The sequence below is a fragment of the Elephas maximus genome, chromosome 24 (assembly GCF_024166365.1).
Source record: "Elephas maximus indicus isolate mEleMax1 chromosome 24, mEleMax1 primary haplotype, whole genome shotgun sequence".
Lineage (NCBI taxonomy): Eukaryota > Metazoa > Chordata > Mammalia > Proboscidea > Elephantidae > Elephas > Elephas maximus.
In genome coordinates, this window is record NC_064842.1 from 40,830,017 (window position 1) to 40,851,305 (window position 21,289).

At 41.9% G+C, this 21,289-nt stretch overlaps 2 protein-coding genes across 14 annotated transcripts in view; both read right to left on the reverse strand.

The window, feature by feature from the left end:
- Nucleotides 1–7,201, reverse strand: part of SEC16B (SEC16 homolog B, endoplasmic reticulum export factor) — a 69,885-nt gene extending 62,684 nt beyond the window's left edge. For 7 of the 8 annotated variants that reach the window (XM_049868141.1, XM_049868138.1, XM_049868143.1 and 4 more), the window contains exon 1: nucleotides 2,561–2,646. The gene's annotated coding sequence lies outside the window, so the exon portion shown is untranslated. Of the gene's footprint in view, nucleotides 1–2,560; nucleotides 2,647–7,177 lie in introns of those variants that run through there. The other variant, XM_049868139.1, reaches the window with a different exon arrangement.
- Nucleotides 1–21,289, reverse strand: part of LOC126066778 (quinone oxidoreductase-like protein 2) — a 178,479-nt gene that overhangs the window by 123,891 nt on the left and 33,299 nt on the right. Inside the window, exons 10-12 of one of the 6 annotated variants that reach the window (XR_007515251.1) lie at nucleotides 13,097–13,200; nucleotides 12,163–12,403; nucleotides 2,693–2,775 (exon numbers count right to left, since the gene is read on the reverse strand). The exons of 2 other annotated variants lie outside the window; for them this stretch is intronic. Coding sequence is in view for 1 of the 4 variants with exons in the window: in XM_049868148.1 (XP_049724105.1) it covers nucleotides 12,376–12,403; nucleotides 13,097–13,200 (132 nt within the window). In the remaining 3 variants the exon portion in view is untranslated. Of the gene's footprint in view, nucleotides 1–2,692; nucleotides 2,776–7,176; nucleotides 7,230–8,977; nucleotides 12,404–13,096; nucleotides 13,201–21,289 lie in introns of those variants that run through there. 3 more of the 6 variants (XR_007515250.1, XM_049868148.1, XR_007515248.1) reach the window with 3 other exon arrangements.

The window sequence follows — 21,289 nt, forward strand, 5'->3', positions numbered from 1 at the left end:
TGGAGGGAAAAGTGAACGGGCATGGGTGTTGGATTCAAGAGACAGCAAGGAGGCAAAATAAACAGAGTGTAAAGGCTAATTGAATTCACATGGCTCTAGACTGGTCACTGTAGATAGCAATGCCCCTGAGGAAGACTGAAATGCATTTCAGTTCAGGTTGGGCCACAGTAACTTGAGTCACCTGCAGGATGACATACTGAAGCCCTGTCAAACAGTGAATATGAATCAGGAGCTCCTAAGTCTGAGGAGACACAGTTTTGTGGTTCATTTGTTTATACACTGCTTCTTTCCTTAAGCTTCTATGTATTTGACTTCTGTGTTATTAGTATTCGAGTCATAATTAGAATCATGGGTATGAATGGGATTGTCAAAGAAACGCATAGACTTCAAAATGAGAGGATAATGGTTTAAAAGACAGAAAGAGAGGCCCATGAAGGCTGAGAAGGCAGAGCCAGAACGGTGTCAAGGAAACTGAGGGAGGAGAAAGGGGAAGAGAAAAAGAGCACAAAGAGGCCAAGTTATGTATGAACTTGAAAACGTCCACTGGATCCCACAGAGTTAATAGGGTGGTCAGGAAAGGGATATGACAGTAAGGAGGGCTCATGAGTATTTGTTCATTGGCTGGTTGGTTAGTATAAAGTGGGAGAGACTTGAACATGTTTTCAAGCTATAGGGAACGCTTCTGTAGGAAGAAATTGATACAGGGGGAATAGAGGAAATGAGTGATGGACATGGTCCGTGAGGAAGCTGATAGGGATAGAGTTCATAGCCCAAGAGAAGGGATTAGTCAGGGGTAAGGAAGTAGACCTCTGCTACTGAGAAGGCAGTGAGGCAGGAAGGAATACATGAATGCCCATGCAGATAAATTCTTGAACCAGGCTAGACAAGGCCAATGAAAGAAATATACATACTAATTACACTGAAGAAATTGATTTTATCCATCAGTGTATTAAAACACATTAATGAGACTCCCACAATTTGCAAAGTCAAAAATGCCTAAGCTGATGATGACGAGTTTCAGGAAACTGAGGATCACAGCACAGTTACCAATGGTGGGTATTTTCTATTTTGTTCGAAACCACGGCCTCGTTTATTTTTTACTTGGTTTAATTTCTTCAAGCTTTTGGCCTATGGGGCACACCTATTTCAAACAACGTCATTTTCCTCAGTGTCAGGCTTTTGTGTCTTTGCCCCATAAGGGGCGGCAGCAGCTGGAAAGGAACTTGTTCCAGTCAATAACCATTTGAAAATAGAAGGCTGGATATTTAGGTTGAGTATGGGTGGAATCGCCACCTTTAAAATGCGTTTCTTGGAAGCAACCTTTCCTCCTACCAATACCATATTGTAGATGGGCCCATCTAGAATGATCCTTCGAGTTTTTATTACAAAAGGTCACAATCTGATGGGGTCTGGATGGTGACAAGTCAGATCCATTTCACGAATAAAGCACCCCTTCCCAAATTGAATGTGGAGCAAATTCCAGGCTGAGTACGAAGCTGCTCAGCAAGGGGAAAACTCACACTAGGTGAGGAATCAAATATGACTGAAGAGGTGACCCATTCCAACGCATTTATTTTATAGCACATAAGCTGAAGCTCAGAGTGCCGTGTGGGTAATCGGGATCAATGCCAGTACCTGAATCCAGGTCTCCTAACTCCCAGCCCTGTGCTCCTTCCTCCTCTCATAACATCGGCTTTTCCTGCTGGGAAGCAAATTACACAGAGGCAGGGCCCCTTGCATCTTGTTCACTTATGTCTCCCCAGCATAGAGGTGAAAATCAAAAACATCTGTTAGTCAATAAGTTGATCACACTCTGGGTGGATTGGTGTTGGTCATTGTGAGGTTTCACACAGAGCCGATCAGCGTAAAAGTCTCAACAGAAACTTAAAAAAAAAATCACCAACCCATAAACAAGTGGTTTATGGACTCTGAAAACACCAGAAACTCTGGAAATGACTTTCAGGGTGGAAGCCTTGGGCACAGCAGCCTCAGGGCCACCTCTTGTTAAAGGGATCCATGCCAGAGTTTCGTTTGTCATGAAGTTGGCAGGCGTCATGCGCCTTGTCATCTCTATAACTTGAGAGCAGAAGTTTCCACATTGCCTCTAAGTCAGCTTTAACCGACTTGAATCCTCCCTAAAACATTTAACAGGCTCTCTCCTCTCTCCCAAACACTGTAACTACTAAGCCTCCCTTCATCTTCCCACAGTCAAACCTGCCTAAGATTTCTATGTAAGTTGAAATCACATTTTCTTTGGCACATTAGCAATGCATTCCATTTCACAGGGGACAACCCCTGCCAGGGTAGGCGAGCACTTCAAGGAGTTAGGGTTCAAAAGTGGCATCGCTCACAGTTGAAGTTACGATTTTTTTTCAAGACCCTCTGAGGTTCTTCGTGTTGCTGAAAACCATGTGCTGGTTTAATGTCGTTCTTCTTGGGTTGATACCAAATGCTCCTTAAATGAATCTGCTAGAAGGGTCTCTAGCAGAAATTCTATTCCCTCTTAGCATTCTTCAATTTGGTTTGGGTTAACTGGTTAGGGGTGAAAATAAGTACTTACATCTTTTGCCCCTAAATCAGGAGGTGCTGGTGCTGCTGCTCCTGCTATATTCCATCATGACGCCTGCAGTTACTCACAGCTGGCAGACACTGGAAACTGTGATGCCACGTCAGCTGTCCAGAACCTTTCTGCTTTAGCAACAGTTTCCCCACGGAATGATTTGGCGTATAGATCCTGAGGCTGGAAACATGATCTGACCACCATATTGAGAAGGTCTAAATAAAAAAGCCACCAGCTGAGATTACAGGAACAAACCACACACACCTCTCTGTGTGCCTAAGTGAGAATACCAAGAAGGACCTAAAAATCACATTGGCTTTCTAAACAAACATAACAGCAGGTTAATAACTGACAGAAAAAAATCCAGATTAGAAATTGAAAAAGTAAAATTTAGGGGCTCATAGGCACCATTACAGATTATTTAGTTCATTTTAAAATTATAAGTTTGGAGTGGCAAAAAACTGAAAAAGTAAATGCTCATGAATAGGGTAATGATTAAAAAAAAATAAATACTTGTGAATAAATAGTTGAATGAGACATTTATGTCATGGAATATTAACCCGTTACCCGCTGCCAGCGGGGGGGGGGGTAATATTAGGATATCTAATTAACTAGACAGCATTGGGTAATAAATAAGTTAGAACTATACCAGTTGGCCTAGAGGGATTTCAATGACACATTATCGAATGAAAAAAAAGGATAATATCCCATTTTTAAAAAGAATATACATATATGCTTCTATACATGTACATACATAATTGTTTAATTAAATATGAGTATTTATGTATCTATATGAATAAAAGTATAAAAAAGATGATATATAACTGGCTGTCAATAATACTTTTTGCTTAAGAGAGAGGTATGCAGGGGCAATGGGTAGGGGTAGAAGTAACTATTTATTTTTAGATGAAGGTTTACATAACAAACTGGTTTCTCATCAAACGGTACACACATTGTTGTATGTCATTGGTTAACAACCCCACAACATGTCAACACTCTTCCTTCTCAGCCCCGGGTTTCCTATTACCAGCTTTCCTGTTCCCTCCTACCTTCTAGTTCTTGCCCCAGGGCTGGTACGCCCCTTTAGTCTTGTTTTCTTCCATGGGCCTGTTCAAACTTTGGCTAAAGGGTGAACCTCAGGAGTGGCCTCATTACTGAGCTGAAAAGGTGTCCAGGGCAGTACTCCCAGGGTTTCTCCAGTCTCTGTCAGGCCAGCAAGTCTGGCCTTTCTTTTTGAGTTAAAATTTTGTTCTACATTTTTCTCCAGCTCTGTGCAAGACCCTCTATTCTGATCCCTGTCAGAGCAGTCAGTGGTGGTAGCCAGGCACCATCTAGTTGTACTGTACTCAGTCTGGTGGAGGCCGTGGTAGATGTAGTCCATTAGCCCTTTGGACTAATTTTTCCCTTGTGTCTTTACTTTTCTTCATTCTTCCTTGCTCCTGAAGGGGTGAGACCAGTGGAGTATCTTCGATGGCCACTCACACGGGAAGTAACTTTTTTTAAGGGCTTCACAATAAAGTCACATTTATTACATCCCATTCCTGCAAAATTGTGTGTATGGGAGTGGGGTGTGTATTTAAAGAATAGCATGTATAAGGTTATAGAAATCTTAATTAGTTATCCTAAGGTGGTGGGACTCCAAGGGATTTATTCTTTCTATATTTTTACGTATAGTTTCATTTTTTTCAAAGAAAATTTTTATTTAAGTAATTAGAAGAGATAATAAGCCTGTTTTTATTATATAAAAAACATGGACAAGTGGTTGCTTGTCTGAACTCTTACGTTTCTGAGCTCTTCTGCAGAATCTTAAATGTATTTGGGTTTTTTCCTCTCTCTGTTCTAAAAACACTCAATAATTCTAAAGATGTTCTCATTCTTATCAGAAACATGACAAGCCATCACAGAGAGAAATGTAAAACACTCTTCCAGCCCTGACCTCCCTTGACCCTCCTCTCCTTTGAGATTGATATCAGAGGTGGGCACATCTTTACGCCGTTCCATTCGGTGATGTGCGCTACGGGGGGGCCCACAGCACATACACACACAGAGGAGTTACTGACTGCGCTGTTCAATCCATACTGCCCTAGATAATGTCTCTAGGGGTGATTCAGAAATCCCTGGGGAATTTTCTGATTGAAGGAAAGAAGAAGGGGTTGGAATTCACCAACCTATCCCTCCATTCAGCAACAGGGCCAGAAATTGTGAAATAAGTTCTTACTGATCAGTTACCAAACAACCAACAAATCTTATGTAATTAGAACACAGGAGAGGTCGCTATGTATTTACTGCCCACATTTTCTGAAATAAAAGTGAAGTCAGGTATACGAATATACTTGGATGTTAAATTATCTTAATTATATGGACAACAGGATAGAGCTTTTAAAATTGAGGCAATCACAGAAAATTCAAAATGTCCAGTCACTATAAGGGGCGAGTATCAAGTAAATACATGTATGAATCAGAAGACAAATCTTGTATGTATTTATTCATTATCCAGAAGGAATAGGGGGAGCTCTCAATTTTAAATTAAATGGGGCAAAGGCCTGATTTAGGTAAAATCTCTGATTTACAGAACTGTTTTAAAAATAGCTTTTAAAAAAGAAACATTGCTCTTTTACTCCCAACTATATAAATAAAAAAAAACCAATTGCCCTGGAGTCAATTCCTATTTATAGTTATCCTACAGAATAGAGTAAAAGTGCCCCATAGGGTTTCCAAAGCTATAATCTTTATGGGAGCAGACTGCCACATCTTTGTCCTGCGGAGTGACTGCTCGGTTAGCAGCCGAGCGCTTAGGATCTCTAATTCAACCTATGATTTTAGACAGAAATAACTGAAGATCCCACCCACCCACTGCCGTCAAGTTGATTCCAAATCATAGCAACATTATAGACAGAGTAGAACGCCCCATAGAGTTTCCAAGGAGCACCTGGCACATTCGAACTGCTGACCTTTTGGTTAGCAGCTGTAGTACTTAACCACCACGCCACCAGGGTTTCCACTGAAGATCCAGAGAGGTTAAATAACTTGCCCGGGGCACACAGCAGACCTCAGGGCTGCTGGCTCTCAGAGATCATCCCACAACATAGTGCTAGAAATATTAAGAACAGCTCGTGCTGAACCCAGCTTTTCATAACTAGAGAAGACATTCACAGTTGCCATATTTTTGTTTTGTATACAGAGTACCTTCTTAGACACGCAAAGAACAGTCAAATATGGTCTGCTTTTGCCAGCTTGTCCGACAATTAGTTTACTCTCCTGAGCTTGCTGATAATCACTCAACTAGATGAAATGCTGTTGTTGTTAGGTGCCCTCGAGTAGACTTCAAGTTATAGTGACCCCATGTGACAGAGCAGAACTACCCCTTAAGATTTCCTAGGCTGTAATCTTTGCAGGAGCAGGCAGCCAGGCCTTTCTCCCTCAGAACCACTGAGTGGGTTCGAACCTCCAATCTTTCGGTGAGCAGGCAAGCTCTTAACTGTTGCACCAGCAGGGCTCCTTAGATGAAATGAAGGATACAAACAGACATCCACAAAAGACGAATGAAATTAAGTGCCTGATGTGAGAGGTCAGGAGAAGGAGATGAATCCAAATTGATTTCAGTAATTATATGGGGCCACAGGGAGAAAAAGCCAATGAAACAAAGGGATAGGAAGGAATATTAAAAAGATGAAGATTGTTATCTGTGAACATTGCACATGTTCTGAGAACACTCTGCTGTTGAGGCTATGACTAACCGTATTAGGTGTTAGTTTACATGGGGCTTATAACCCTCATCCTAAAAAAATAAAGCAGTTTCATTTTCTACACATTTCTTTTACTTTAAAAGAGACACATTTGGCCTCAAAAAGTTATACACAGAATCACCATATAACCCAGCAATTCCACTCCGAAGTACATATCCAAGAGACCTGAAAGCAGGTACTCAAACAGATACTTGTACACTAATATTCGTTGCAGCCTTATTCAGAACAGCCAAAAGGTGGAAACGACCAAAGTGTCCATCAGTAAATGAATGGATAAACAAAATGTGGTATATATATAGCAATGGAATGTTATTCAGCCATAAAGAGAAATAAAGTTGATACATGCTACAACATGGATGAACCTTGAGAACGTTATGCTAAGTGAAATACGTCAGACACAAAAGGAAAATATTCTATGATCTCACTTACATGAAATCTCTAGAATAGACAAATGCATAGAGACAAAAGTTTATTTGTGGTTACCAGGTGTTGAGGGGAGGAGGACTGAGTTTCTGTTTGGGGTGATGAAAAGCTTCTAGAAATAGATAGTGATGATGGTTGCAGAACGTGGTGAATGTAATGTCACTTAATTGTACACTTAAAAGTGGTTAAGTTGGCAAGTTTTTTGTTATACTGTATATGGCTTACCACAATAAAGTGTTTTAAAAAAGACACACTTGGAAAATGTGCAGAAAGCCTATATCCACATATTCATAAGTCTGCATTTTCTTTGGCTCAGACATCTTAGACAAATTGGGGAAGTTACTGGACTTGTCCTCATGTAACTAAACAATCAAATAAAAAGTAGACAATGCAATGGCTGGCAGGCTTCCAAACACAAACTTTTTGCATCCCAACTGCACATCCTTACCAATATCATCAGCAGACTGGAAGTATCAGCTCAGACTTTGCTGAACCAAAACCTATGGCAGAAAATAATAAGTATAAATGTTTCTTCTTGAAAGAATGTTAAGCTCCACTCCTTAACCTAAATGACTTATTTACAGCTGACCAGGGATCTCACATTAACCCACCATGCTAACCCAGGTCCAGTGATAAGAAAACATCTTGAACTCCTCAGGAGTTGCTACGTGAAAGCAGAAAGCCCATTTCTGAGTAGAGGCACTATATCGCAGTGGTTACATACATGGGCTCTGAAGTCACACTGCCGGGCTCGGGTCCTGGCTCCGCCACTTTGTAGTTCCAGGATATTGGGTAAATTACCGGATCTCTCTGGGCCTCAGTTGCCTGATATGTAAAACGGGGTCCATAGTAACTACTACAAGGGCTGTTATGAAGAGTAATTGTATCATTACAGATAAAGCACTTAAAAAAGTGTTACAGGCTATGGTTCGGGCCACTAATCTAATACTAATCTACTATTATTATTATTATTTAAAATGTGTTGAGTGCATACAATGTGCCACACATTGTGCTAAGTGCTTTTTATATATAATTTTATGTAATCCACTCAGCAGCCCCATGGAGTAGCTCCTGGTATCTATCCCCTTTTTTAAAAAACGAGAAGCTCAGATAGGGTAAATAACTTGCTCAAAGTCCCATAGCTAGCAAGGATAGAACAGGACTTTGAATCCAGGTCTAACATGAACCAAGACCTTTCATTTTAGTCACTGTTTATAGTGCCTCCCAAGTCAACAAATTCACAACATAGATCACAACATAGATCCATTCCTTTATTCACTCATTCATTTACTCCCTGAGAGTGTCTTCTGTGCCACGCACTGTACTTGCTTTTGGGGACCTAGAGATGAACTCGAAGTAGACAGACTAAAAGGAAACTAGCTTCATGGAGCCCACATACTAGTTAGGAAGACAGATAAGCAAACAAAAATAAATCCATCATGTAATGTCAAATGGTGGTAAGCACTATAAAGAAAGTAAGAGTTAGGACAGAGAGTGTCGGGACAGTGTGGGAAGCTATTTTAGGCAGAGGAGTCAGGGAATGCTTCTCCTAGAAGGTGAGAAGAATCCAGTAAGGGGGTGTCCCATGGCAAGATCTGTGAGAAAATCATGTTAGTCAGAGTGAACTGTAGGTGCAAATGCCCTGGGGCAGAAAGAGTCTTGGTCCATTGGAGGCGTGAGAACACCAAAGATACCAGGGGGAGTTCTGGAGGTTTGGAGAGAAAAGAAATCACCTCTCAGAGAAGGTGAAAACGAATTAATTGGGGTAATGGGGCAGTGCTGCCAGGAAGCATCCCTTGAGCTTTGTGTACATAAAATTAAGACCAGTAAATCAGCTGTGTATTGTTTTCAGTCATATTCTGAGATCTGGTGCTTGGAGACAGACATGGAATAGGTGAGTAGAGTTTTATCAGGCCAGGGGTTTGCCATGTGAAGGCAACAGAGGGAGAGAGAGGGGCAAGAGTGTTGAGCACGGACCCTAGACTCTAGGTTAGGTAAAGTGGAAGGTGAGGCCTGGGGGTCATAATAGACAGTGAAAAGGAATAGGGGCTATGTGGACTGGTAGACCTGGGGAGCTCGAAGAATGATTGGAGCTGGGGTTCCAGAAGGAGTGAGCCAGAAATGAGGTAACTGTTAGAGTGAGATGCCAGAAATCATAATTCTTCAAGTGGGACATGTACTAATCATGACAAACACAAGTGTGTGACTATGAAAGTGAGTGCTAAGGTGGGGAAAGGACTGTTGACATAAGGAAGTTAAGGATCCAAGAGGCCAGATACTACGTGGACCACCTACACCAGTGGTTCTCAAACCTGGCCATGTGCTAGAATGACCTGGGGAGTTTTTAAATTGTACAGATGCCTGTAGCCCACTCCCAAAGATCCTGGTTCAATTGTTTGGGGTGGGGGGAGTGATACCCGGGCCTTTTAACATTTCCCGAGTGAGTTTAAAGTGTAGCCAAGGCTGAGACTGGCTGATTTAAGTGGACAATGCAACCCCCAAGAGTGAGGACAGGAGCTGTGTTGAAGGGTGACGGTGAGCCGGCAGGGGCTCAGGTCTTCACTGAGTAAGGAGGCGCAGTGAAAGGCCAGGCTGGTAGGTAACTACAGTAAGGAGCATTGGTGGGGGTTCATGGATATTCTGAGGTCCTGTGCTTCAAAACTTGAAAGGGGAGAGGAAGAAGAGAGAAACAATGGTCTAGGAACGGCCATGAGGACCAAAGAAGACACCTACCCTACCACGAGGCCCTGTATACTTACGGGATATCTCCATCTCCCCAGAAGAAGTCAGGTATCAGCCAGAGCAAAAGGTGAGAGGCACACTGAGAGAAGAGGTTGAGGGTATAAGGGAAGGGCTTAGGGGTGAGGTCAAAAAGGAAGATATGCCAAGATGTGGAGGTTGGGAGGGCTTGGGCGTCTAGTACTTAAGTAATCATAAGTAAGTGTTATGGATTGAATTGTGCCCCCCCAAAATATGTGTTGCAATCCTAACCTCTATACCTGTGGAATAATCCTATCTGGAAATAAGGTTTTCTTTATGTTAACCTATGACAGCCCTGGTGGTACAGTGGTTAAGAGCTTGGCTGCTGACCAAAAGGTTGGCAGTTCAAATCCACCAGCTGCTCCTTGGAAACCCTATGGAGCAGTTCTACTCTGTCCTTTTGGGTCACTATGAGTTGGAATCAACTCCACGGCAATGAGTTTTTTGGGGTTTTGTGTTAATGAGGCCCTATCAGTGTAGGGTGTGTGCTAAATCCAATTACTTCCAAGTTACAAGGAGCAGCAGAGACACAGAGACATATGAAGCACGAATGGCAGAATACAGACACTATCTGAAGATGACAGAGACAGATGAGCCTACAAGCCCAGGAACTCCCAGGAATGGCGGAATACAGACGCTATCTGAAGATGACAGAGACAGATGAGCCTACAAGCCCAGGAACTCCCAGGAATGGCGGAATACAGACGCTATCTGAAGATGACAGAGACAGATGAGCCTACAAGCCCAGGAACTCCCAGGAATGGCAGAATACAGACGCTATCTGAAGATGACAGACAGATGAGTCTACAAGCCCAAGAACTCCAAGGACTGCTGGCTACTAGAAGCTGAAATAGATAAAGAAGTATCTCCTCCTAGAGCCACAGTCAGAATTTGAACTTCTAGCCTCCTAAACGGAGCCCTGGTGGTACAGTGGTTAACTGTTAACTGAAAGGTCTGCAGTTCAAACCCACCACAGCAGAAAAACCTACTGATCTGCCCCCATAAAGATTTCAGCCTAGAAAACCCCATGGGGCAGTTTTAGTCTGTCATATAGCATCGCCATGAGTTGGAATCAACTTGAGGAAATACAACAACAGCCTCCTAAACTGTGAGAAAATAAATCTCTGTTCTTTAAAGCCACCCACTTGTGGTACTTCTGTTACAGCAGCACTAGGTAACTAAGACAATAAAGTGTGATGGAATTGGTACCAAGGTCTTTCAGGGAAAGACGGTTCATCAATTCTAATTAAAATATCCCTTTACTGGGGAAGCCAGCACAACTTGTCCAAGGCAAGGTCATGGAAGCTCCATAGATACATCCAAACTCCCTGAGGGACCAAAATGCTGGGCTGAGGGCTGTGGGGACCACCTAGCTCAACTGGCATAATATAGTTTATAAAGAAAATGTTCTATATTCTACTTCAGTGAGTAGCATCTGGGGTCTTAACAGCCTGTGAGCAGCCATCTAAGATACTCCACTGGTCTCACCCTTTCAGGAGCAAGGGGGAATGAAAAAACTAAAGATACAAGGGTAAAATTATTCCAAAGGACTAATGGACCACAACTATCAAGACCTCCACCAGACTGAGTCCAGTACGGCTAGATTATACCTGGCTATCACCACTTGCTGCTCTGACAGGGATCACAATAGAAGGTCCTGGACAGAGCTGGAGAAAAATGTAGAACAAAATTCTAACTCACACACAAAAAAAGACCAGACTTACTGGCCTGACAGAGACTGGAAAAACCCTGAGAGTATGGCCCTTTTAGCTCAGTAATGAAGTCGCCCCCAGGGTTCAACCTTTAGCCAAAGATTGGACAGGCCCATAAAACAAAATGAGACTAAAGGGGCACACCAGCCCAGGGGCAAGGACTAGAAGGCAGAGGGGACAGGAAAGCTGGTAATAGGGAACCCAAGGTCAAGAAGGGAGAGTGTTGACATGTCATGGGGTTGTTAACCAATGTCATAAAACAATATGTGTAGTAATTGTTTAATGAGAAACTAGTTTGTTCTGTAAACCTTCATCTAAAGTACAGAGGAAAAAAAAAAAAACAAACCATACCTCCCTTTAGTATTTATTTAGACTCCTAGGCAGTTTGTGGAGGTGAGGCTGGAGGTGATGTGCCAGCCACAAATGACGTTCTTATCCAAGCAACACAGGCTCTTTGGGTCACAGTTAAATCCACTGAGTGCCTGGCATGGCCAGAAGAGGGCAGCTCTGGGCTTCCTTCACGGAGCTGTGTGTCCTGGCAGCAGAAAGGTGCTCTCACCAGGCACACACACAGCTCTGTGTGCCTTCCTCAGCCCTGCCTGAGTGAGAAAACAAAGCTGATTCAAGGACAACCCGTCTGCACAGGTAGATAAACAAGTCAAACAAACTGTTCATGGCAGGTCATCAGTATCTTTGAACACAAGCATAGCACATGTTTGTTGAGAAGCCACGCATTGACAACATAATGAAAGCCAAAAAGATTTCCTGCTACTTCACCATGACAAGCAGGGAAACTGGAGAGATAAAGACAAAGAAAATAACCTATGTTGTGCTACAGAACCCAAATTTAGTTAAATGGAATAATGTGCTCCATCAATCCATTCTCGAGGATTAAGTGCCTATTGCTGTAACACTGACACAAGAGAAATAAATACACAGCACCATCCTGCAAAGAACTTACCCAACTAATGGGGATGTGGAAAAACTACTACAGACCAAAAACAGCTGCTGTCAAGTCCACCTTGACTCATGAAGACCCCACGTGTGTCAGGATAGAACTGTGCTCCACAGGGTTTTCAATGGCTGATTTTTGGAAGTAGATTGCCAGGTCTTTCTTCTAAGGCACTTCTGGGTGGACTCGAGCCTCCAGCCTTTGAGTTAGCAGGTGAGTACATTAGCCACTTGAACTGCCCAGAGATTCACTATTAAAGACAAGATATGGTTAATTGTTAAACTGTTTGGTGTTGATAGACTCAATGATACAGAAATCTAAAAATAGGACAAATTGATGATACTAGAATTACTCAAATTGAGCTTTTTGGAGTTTGCTAAGTATTTCTTGGGGGGCCTATTCTGTGTATTCCAGGTAGTCGGCTAGATCCTTAACCCTCAACCTTCACTCCATGAAATTATCAGCATCCCTGTTCTACAGATTAAGAAACCAAGTTCACAGACATGAAGCAACTTGCCCATGGACAGATAGCTTGTAAGCTTCCTAGTCGGGATTTGAGACTACATCTTTTATCTCCAAGTCCATGGCTTTGTCTACAATGCACCGAAGAATGAGTAAGGTTTAAATAGGTAAAGGAAAACAAGGAGAATGATTTATGTGTGGGAAACAGGATTAATACTTCATTATTACATTTACATGATCAGCTCCTGAGAGCCAGCCTGTATCCCCAGATGAGAAGCTGCTGTCAATCCTCCAGCTTTTAAAATATCTGGGTCAGTGAGAAGAGGATCACAAGTTCTCCTTGTGGTTATATTTAACTTAAAAAAATATATAACTTTTAAAGCATAGAAGAGGATAAAAATGAAAAAAATAAATCAGAAATTTTACAAGCTGAAGTCAAAAGAGAACTAAACTGTTCAATGGGAACAGCTCGACTACTGACCTGACTTGGAAGCTGCAGGGACAGGTCCCTAGTTGGGTCACAGTGGTTCCTGGCTCCATGGGAACTGAGACAGGTGGCCTGGAATCACACATCAGAAAGTGGACCTGAGAAATGAGCAGAAACATGAGGCAGGAGACATGCTGAGACTGGTCCCATACCTGCCTTCAGAAAGAGGCTGCCCTTGATCTTTCTTCAGAGAAAAAAAAAACGGAGAAAGAAATTCACTGGACCTGATTCAGCTTATACCTCTGGCTTTTGCAATTTTCAGAACAAAAGGAAAGGAAGGGGAATCTTTTAAGCAATTGCCCCATGCTATATGAAAGTGGTACCAATTGGCCCATGAGTGCTGTTCTTATGAGAAAGATATTGAGTACTGCTTTATATTTTTTGAGACAAATTAGCGATACAAATAACACAAACCCCTTGCACAACTCCCTATCAACTCAAAGACTACCAGGGATGAGGAAGCTCTAAGAGCCAGAACATAGGTCTCCTGGGATCTCAAAGTGAGAGGTTCCTGCAATGTACCCCACTGTGTCACATGTCAAAAGCAGCACATAGGTTTTCCCTCAAGTCTCAGCTAAGGCCAGCACTTTCCTGCACTGGGTTCTATAAAGAAGAAAAAGTATCAGATGTGGGACCCCCATCTAAGGAATTTCCTACTTGGTTGCATCTCTAACCCAGGGCCTAGGTCATAAGAAGTGCTCACTAAATGTTGAACAACATCGAAGGATAAGACTAACATATGCAATGCAACAAGACAACTATGTAAATTCATGGCTGTCTGAGGGTGGAACTGAGCGCCATGGGAAAGCAGGATCAACACAAGCCAGTTTCACTGAGGAAATAAGCCTTCAGTTGGGACCTGATTCAGATACGACTTGCTCAGAAAGAAATGAGAGTTTCCTGGTGCAGAGAGGTTTGTTCCTTCAGCTGTGCGTGCACCACAGACAGCAGTGAGCAAAGCACATCCCAGTCCCTGCTTTTGCAGAGCTTGTAGTCAGTCCAGCAGTCAATCTCCCTAGAGAACAGGATATTGGTGGGTCATACAAAAGCTGACATTTGTTTAGGGCCTACAATGTGCAAGACACAATGCTAAGTGTGTCACAAATATAACCTCATTTCATCCTCACTGCAACTCTGTAATGAGATGTTAACCATTGACACCGCTTTATGGTTCTGAAACTGAGCCCACACTGCTAATCTGCAGTATAGCCAAGATTCAAAACCAGGGCTGCTTGGCTCACCGGCCATTCTCTGTCCACTACATGACATGGGAAATTAGATCAGATGAGGTCATAATGTAGAGTGCTTGAAAGCCAGGTAAACAGTTTATACTTGCTACAGAGGAAATAGAAAGTTTTTTCTTACTGGTTCTCTCTTCCTGCTGTTGCTGCGCCCCATCTGCCAAAGTCAGGTGCCCAAGAGATGCACATGGAATTCAGCCAACCTCCAGGCAAGACATATTCTCTCCCTGTAGATCTTCATCAGCTTTCCTGCCACCGTGAACTGCAATGGCCATCTTCAAAGGAAAAGTCATGGTCCTATTCTTTCTCTCTCCCTTAAAGCCTAAACCTATGAGAAGCCATAAGAAACAGTCTCCATGGTTTTTCTCTTCTAAACCCTGTACTGGCCCTTTTTAGTTTCCCTAAGATCTACAGAAACCCTCAAAGTCCTAAGGACCAAAAACATGCCACCCTTTTAGTTGGCATTGTACCACATAAGGCATCCAAAGGAGAAGAGAGATGCTTACAAAATTCTCCCGACAACTTTTTACAATTCCTTTAGTTCTCCTACCAGATCTTCCCCAGGAATGAGAACAGGGATGAGAGAAGAGGTGTTTGCATTCTCTCCACCTCCCTAGAGGATGAGGGATTGATCCCTGTCCTCTCCTTCATTTTGAAGTTGAAAAGTACTGATCCCTAAGAAGGCCAGGGTAAGGAAGGGCAAGATGAAGGTTAATCCAGCTGAAGGGCACAGAACTGGAAATGCTAAATGAAAGTAGAAATTATTTACCAACTACAAAACACTTCCAAAAGTCTTGCTTCATTTGAATCTTTCAGAATAGCCCTGTTAAGGTAGATTGGTAGGCAGATAGATAGGCAGGTAGGTAGATGGGGGGGTGGGGAAGGTGGGTAGGGAGGTGGGTGGGGGGGTGGATGGGTGGATGGGTGGCTGGGGGGATGGATGGATGGATGGATAGACACAAAGACAGACAGATAGATAAATAAAGAAAAAAAAAATAGTTGCCATAAAATCAATTCCTACTCATAGTGACCTTATATACAACAGAACAAAATGTTGCCTGGTCCTGCATCATTCTCACAATCAACAGTAAGTTCCAGTCCATTGCTGTGGCTATTGTGCCAATTCATCTCACCAACTGTCTCCCTCACCCTCACTGGCCCTCTATTTCACCAAACATCATGATTTCCTCCAGCAACTGATCCCCCCTGATGATGGGTTCAAAGCAAGGAAGTCAGACAACATTCTGTTGTGATCCATAAGGTCCTTAATGGCTAATTTTCAGATCACCAGGCCTTTCTTCCTAGTCTTCCTTGGTCTAGAAGCTCAGTTGAAACTTGTCCACTATGGGTGAACCTTCTGGTATTTGAAAAATGAGTGGCATAGTTTCCAGCATCACAGCAACACACAAGCCAACACAGTACAACCGACAGATGGTGGCCTATGAGGTTACCCATTGCCATCTAGTCAATTCCAACTCATAGCGACCGTACAGGACAGAGTAGAACTGCCCCCCATAGGGTTTCCAAAGAGCACCTGGTGGATTTGAACTGCCGACCTTTTCGTTAGCAGCCGAACTCTTAACCACTACGCCACCAGGGTTTTCCCCTGTGAGTTTAGGCAGGTTTTAATGTTGCGTAACCTTTTCTTTTTTTAACAGATGAGGAAACTAAAGTACACAGGAGGGAAGTGACCCCCTAAGGTCAGACAGGTAAGACTAGCAGCAAGCTCCTCCTCTGAGCCCAAATTCTATACTCTCTCCTCTCCTGCACATCCACCCAGGAATCCTGACGGAACAAGGATGCCACATAGGAAGGAAAGCTTAGCAGTCACTCCCTATGGTGTCAACCTCTACTCGAGTAATTTTAATTTCATTTTACAATCCCCTATAAGTCTATCCTCCAATAACATAATCTTTCTCTTATAATATTTGTTTTTGATCCTAGCAAACCCTGAGAGTATTAAGTTCTATATGGTTACTACCCAGTACCCAGTAAACTGGGTAATATGGTTACTATGCCTATGTAAAAGAAGTGCTATTTTTACTTTGCCCGAAAGTGTCTTTTTTTTTTTTTAATAAAGGAAAAAAGTTATCCCTAGTTTCTGTGCTCTGGGACTTAACAAGTTCATATTTTCATCCTGTCTATGATTTTCATTATTTTATAAATTTCAATCACACCCCACTCTTGGCCTGCCTTTCCAGAATGGAAAGCCCTAATTCTTTCATCATTCCTCACAAAGAACTCTCTCTCCCCTCTTGATCAATTTAGGTGTCCTTCTCTAGACCTTGCCTGCCTCTGGTATGTCTTTGAGGTACATCAGACCATCAGGCCCCTATTACTTTGCCTATTGTTCTGTATGAAAGAGCACAATGACCTCAGCTAAAATAAAATATAAAAATATTTGAGAGATTTTCAAAAATCAAACAATTCTCTTGCTTCAAGTCAGCAAAGCATATGCTGAAAAAATATATACACATTTTTGCTTTAACTCTGAAATGAACTTGAACACACTGGTACTAGGCAATCTTGTAATCTATTATAACAATGACAATTTGCAAAGCACTTTCCCCTGCACTATCTCATTTAACCCTCACAGGAACCATGCAAGGCAGAAACAAAACATACTCTTATCTTCATTTTTCAGATGAGGAAAGTAAAAGATGAGTCTAGCCCAAGGTCAAATAGCTGGAATTAGAACCCCAGTCTCTTGCCCTCCATTGAGAGGATGGTGTTGTATCCACTATGCAATACAGCCTTCCTTATAACCACTTGTCATTTATTTTAAATCACCAAACTACCCCTCTCTACATCTCTTTCAGCAGTCTACAGCACAGTCACAAAACAGTCTACAGTTCTATTAAAAGGAAAGAGGTCCAAGGCTAGTCTAGCTTCTCTTCCTTTCTTACCCTACAATTCTTCCTGGATAATCTCGGCCGTACCACAGGTATCAATATCACCTTCATGCAAATGACCCCCAAATTTGTATCTCTGCCCGTATCTCTCTTCTGAGCCCCAAACAGGTATACAAACTGCATACTTGACATCTTTTAAATATCTCAACACGTATAAAACTTAATCTTCTGCCTCCCTCGTCCCCATACTCCACTGCTAAAACCCAATTATCTTCTGTTGTTTCTCTTCTCAATCATCTACCCAGAAACCTACGAATAATTCTGACATTTCCCTCTCCATCCCCTGGCTCCCATATCCAACCTAACACCAAATCCTTTTACTTTTTATCTCCTGCATAACCCTCTATTCTGTCCATTTCTCTCTTTCTCCATCATCTCCACCTTAATACAAGATACCATTTCCTCTCATTTGGACTTCAGTGGACTCCTCACTGGTCTGCCCACACTAATCAAGCTTGTCTCCAATCACTTCTCCCGCTATAAACCAAAAAAAACCCAAACCATTGCCATCGAGTCAATTCTGACCCACAGCGACCCTATAGGACAGCATAGTGCTGCCCCATAGGGTTTCCAAGGCTGAAATCTTTACAGAAGCAGACTGCCACATCTTTCTGCCACAAAGCGGCTGCTGGGTCCAAACCACCAACCTTTCAGTTAGCAGCCAAGTGTTTTAACCACTGCGCCAACAGGGTTCCTTCTCCCACTATAGCTGGGACTTTTCCAAAATGTCATTATAATTGTGATGTCCCTCCCTATCCTGCTTACAGCATTTAAATGGTGTAAATACTCTTTAAAGGCAAAGCTCTGTAACTGACCCACAAGTTCCAGCCTAATCTACCCCCATTCTCAGACTCACCTCCCAACACTCACCTCCATTTCCAGAGTTCCAGCCCCGCTAGCCTTCCTTTCAGCCCCTTTTACTCCCCACACGACCCTAGAACATGCTCCCCTTTCTTCTCTGCCTATTTAAATTCCTAGTCCATCTTCAGATAGAGGCTCAAGGGTCTTTCCTCGGGGAAACCTTTCCCGACTCCCTTGAGTCAAATTCTACTATGTCTTCTACGCCGCTGGTTTGGCACGGCTGTGTGTATTTGATTAATGTCTATCTCTCCATTAGATTTATAAGCTCCAAGGGGCTAAGGGACATACTTACCTTTGCTCAACACTATATCCTCTATGCTGTGCTTGGTATGTAGAGGAACATCAAAAATATTTACTAAAGAAATGGATAAGCCCACCAATAAGGAAATACGATACACATCCTCACTGTGGTATACTATGCAACTGTTAAAAAGAATGAGGTAACTGTATTTACTAAAACAGAATGATGCCCATGATACACTATTGATTAAAAACAGTACATTACAGAAGAGTATGTATACTATGATCAGTTATTTTTAAAATGCATAAAAAATTTCAAAAAAAACCCTGTATGTGTTATATATGTGTGTGTCCTATTAAAAAGGTCTGCAAGACTAACACCAGACTGCTTGCAGTGGTTTATTACCTAAAGAATGGGAATGAGACAGGAATAGGGAAAAAGTAGAATAACAATTTATACTCATAAAAACTTCTGGGTGGCCTGAATTTTTTTTTTCAGTGACTACGTGGTATTTGTATGATTATTTTAACAATTTGTTGTTTTTGTTGTTGTTGAGGTGTGCCATCAAGTCAGTTCCAACTCATAGCGACGCTACAGAATAGAGCAGAACTGCCCCATGGGGTTTCCTAGGCTGTAGTCTTTACAGGAGTAGATCACCAGGTCTCTTCTCCCACAGAGCCACTAGTAGGTTCAAACTGTTGACCTTTCAGTTAGCAGCTGACTGCTTCACCATTGCACCACCAGGGCTCCTTACTTTAACAATACCAAAACCAAAAAACCAAACCCATTGCCATCAAATTGATTCCGACTCATAGCGATCCCACAGATCAGAGTAGAACTGCCCAATAGAGTTTCCAAGGAGCGCCTGGTGGATTTGAACTGCCGACCTTTTGGTTAGCAGCCATAGCACTTAACCGCTACGCCACCAGGGTTTCCACTTTAACACTACTATCTTTAAAATAATGAGGCAATTCACTAAGGTTTAGAAAACTGGCCATTCCCAGCCACTGTACAGAAGAAATGAAATCTTCCCAGACAATGAAAAAGTTCTAGGAACCAGCATTTCTAATTCAGATCTTCCATCTATCAATAAGCTGTGATGAAGAGCAAAATGGGACAGTCCAACATGCCAGAGTTTGTTTGTTTGTTTGTTTGTTTGTTTGATTGGATGTTTAAGTAGGTCTTCCCCTCACATGACTTTTATAAACAATAAAGATTTTGAAAAATCACTGCTCTTTGATTCACTTATATGATCTTAGGGATAAAAATAAGAGAAAGAAAATGAATTATTTCTTAGTTTACATGGATTTTTCTAATTAAAAAAATGATTAGAAGATGATACTGAAGACAGTCTTTTTAATAAATGGTGCCGGCATAACTGGATATCCATCTGCAAAAAAAATGAAACAAGACCCATACCTCACTCCATGCACAAAAATGAGCTCAAAATGGATCAACGACCTAAATATAAAATCTAAAACAATAAAGATCATGGAAGAAAAAATAGCGACAATGTTAGCAGCCCTAATACATGGCATAAACAGTATATAAAACATTACTAACAATGCAGAAGAAAAACTGGATAACTGGGAGCTCCTAAAAATCAAATACCTATGCTCATCCAAAGACTTCACCAAAAGAGTAAAAAGACTACCTACAGACTGGGGAAAAGTTTTTAGCTATGACATTTCAATCAGTGTCTGATACTGCAAAAAGACAAATAACCCTATCAAAAAATGGGCAAAAGATATGAACAGACACTTCACTAAAGAAGACATTCAGGTAGCTAACAGATATATGAGGAAGTGTTCATGATCATTAGTCATTAGAGAAATGCAGATCAAAACTACAATGAGATTTCATCTCACTCCAACAAGGCTGGCATTAATCCAAAACACACAAAATAATAAATGTTGGAGAGGCTGTGGAGAGATTGGAACACTTATACACTGCTAGTGGGAATGTAAAATGGTACAACCACTTTGGAAATCGATTTGGTACTTCCTTAAAAAGCTAGAAATAGAACTACCATACAATCCAGCAATCCCACTCCTTGGAATATATCCTAGAGAAATAAGAGCCTTTACACGAACAGATATATGCACACCCATGTTTATTGCTGCACTGTTTACAATAGCAAAACGATGGAAGCAACCAAGGTGCCCATCAACGGATGAATGGATAAATAAATTATGGTATATTCACACAATGGAATACTATGCATCTATAAAGAACAGTGAGGAATCTGTGAAACATTTCATAATATGGAGGAACCTGGAAGGCATTATGCTGAGTGAAATTAGTTGCAAAAGGACAAATACTGTATAAGACCACTATTATAAGAACTTGAGAAATAGTTTAAACTGAGAAGAAAACATTCTTTTGTGGTTACAAGGGGGGGTGGGAGAAGAGGAGTATTCACTAATTAGATAGTAGATAAAAAAAAGAAACTACTTTAGGTGAAGGGAAAGACAACACACAATACAAGGGAGGTGAGCACAATTGGACTAAACCAAAAGCAAAGAAGTTTCCTGAATAAACTGAATGCTTCGAAGGCCAGTGTAGCAGCAGCAGGAGTTTGGGGACCATGGTTTCAGGGGACATCTAAGTCAATTGGCATAATAAAATCTATTAAGAAAACTTTCTGCATCCCACTTTGAAGAGTGGCGTCTGGGGTCCTAAACGCTAGGAAACAGCCATCTAAGATGCATCAATTGGTCTCAACCCACCTGGATCAAAGGATAATAAAGAACACCAAGGACACAAGGTAATTACAAGCCCAGGAGACAGAAAGGCCCACATGAACCAGAGACTACATTATCCTGAGACCAGAAGAACTAGATGGTGCCTGGCTATAACCAAAGACTGCCCTGACAGGGAACACAACAGGGAACCCCTAAGGGAGCAGGAGAGCAGTGGGATGCAGTTCCCA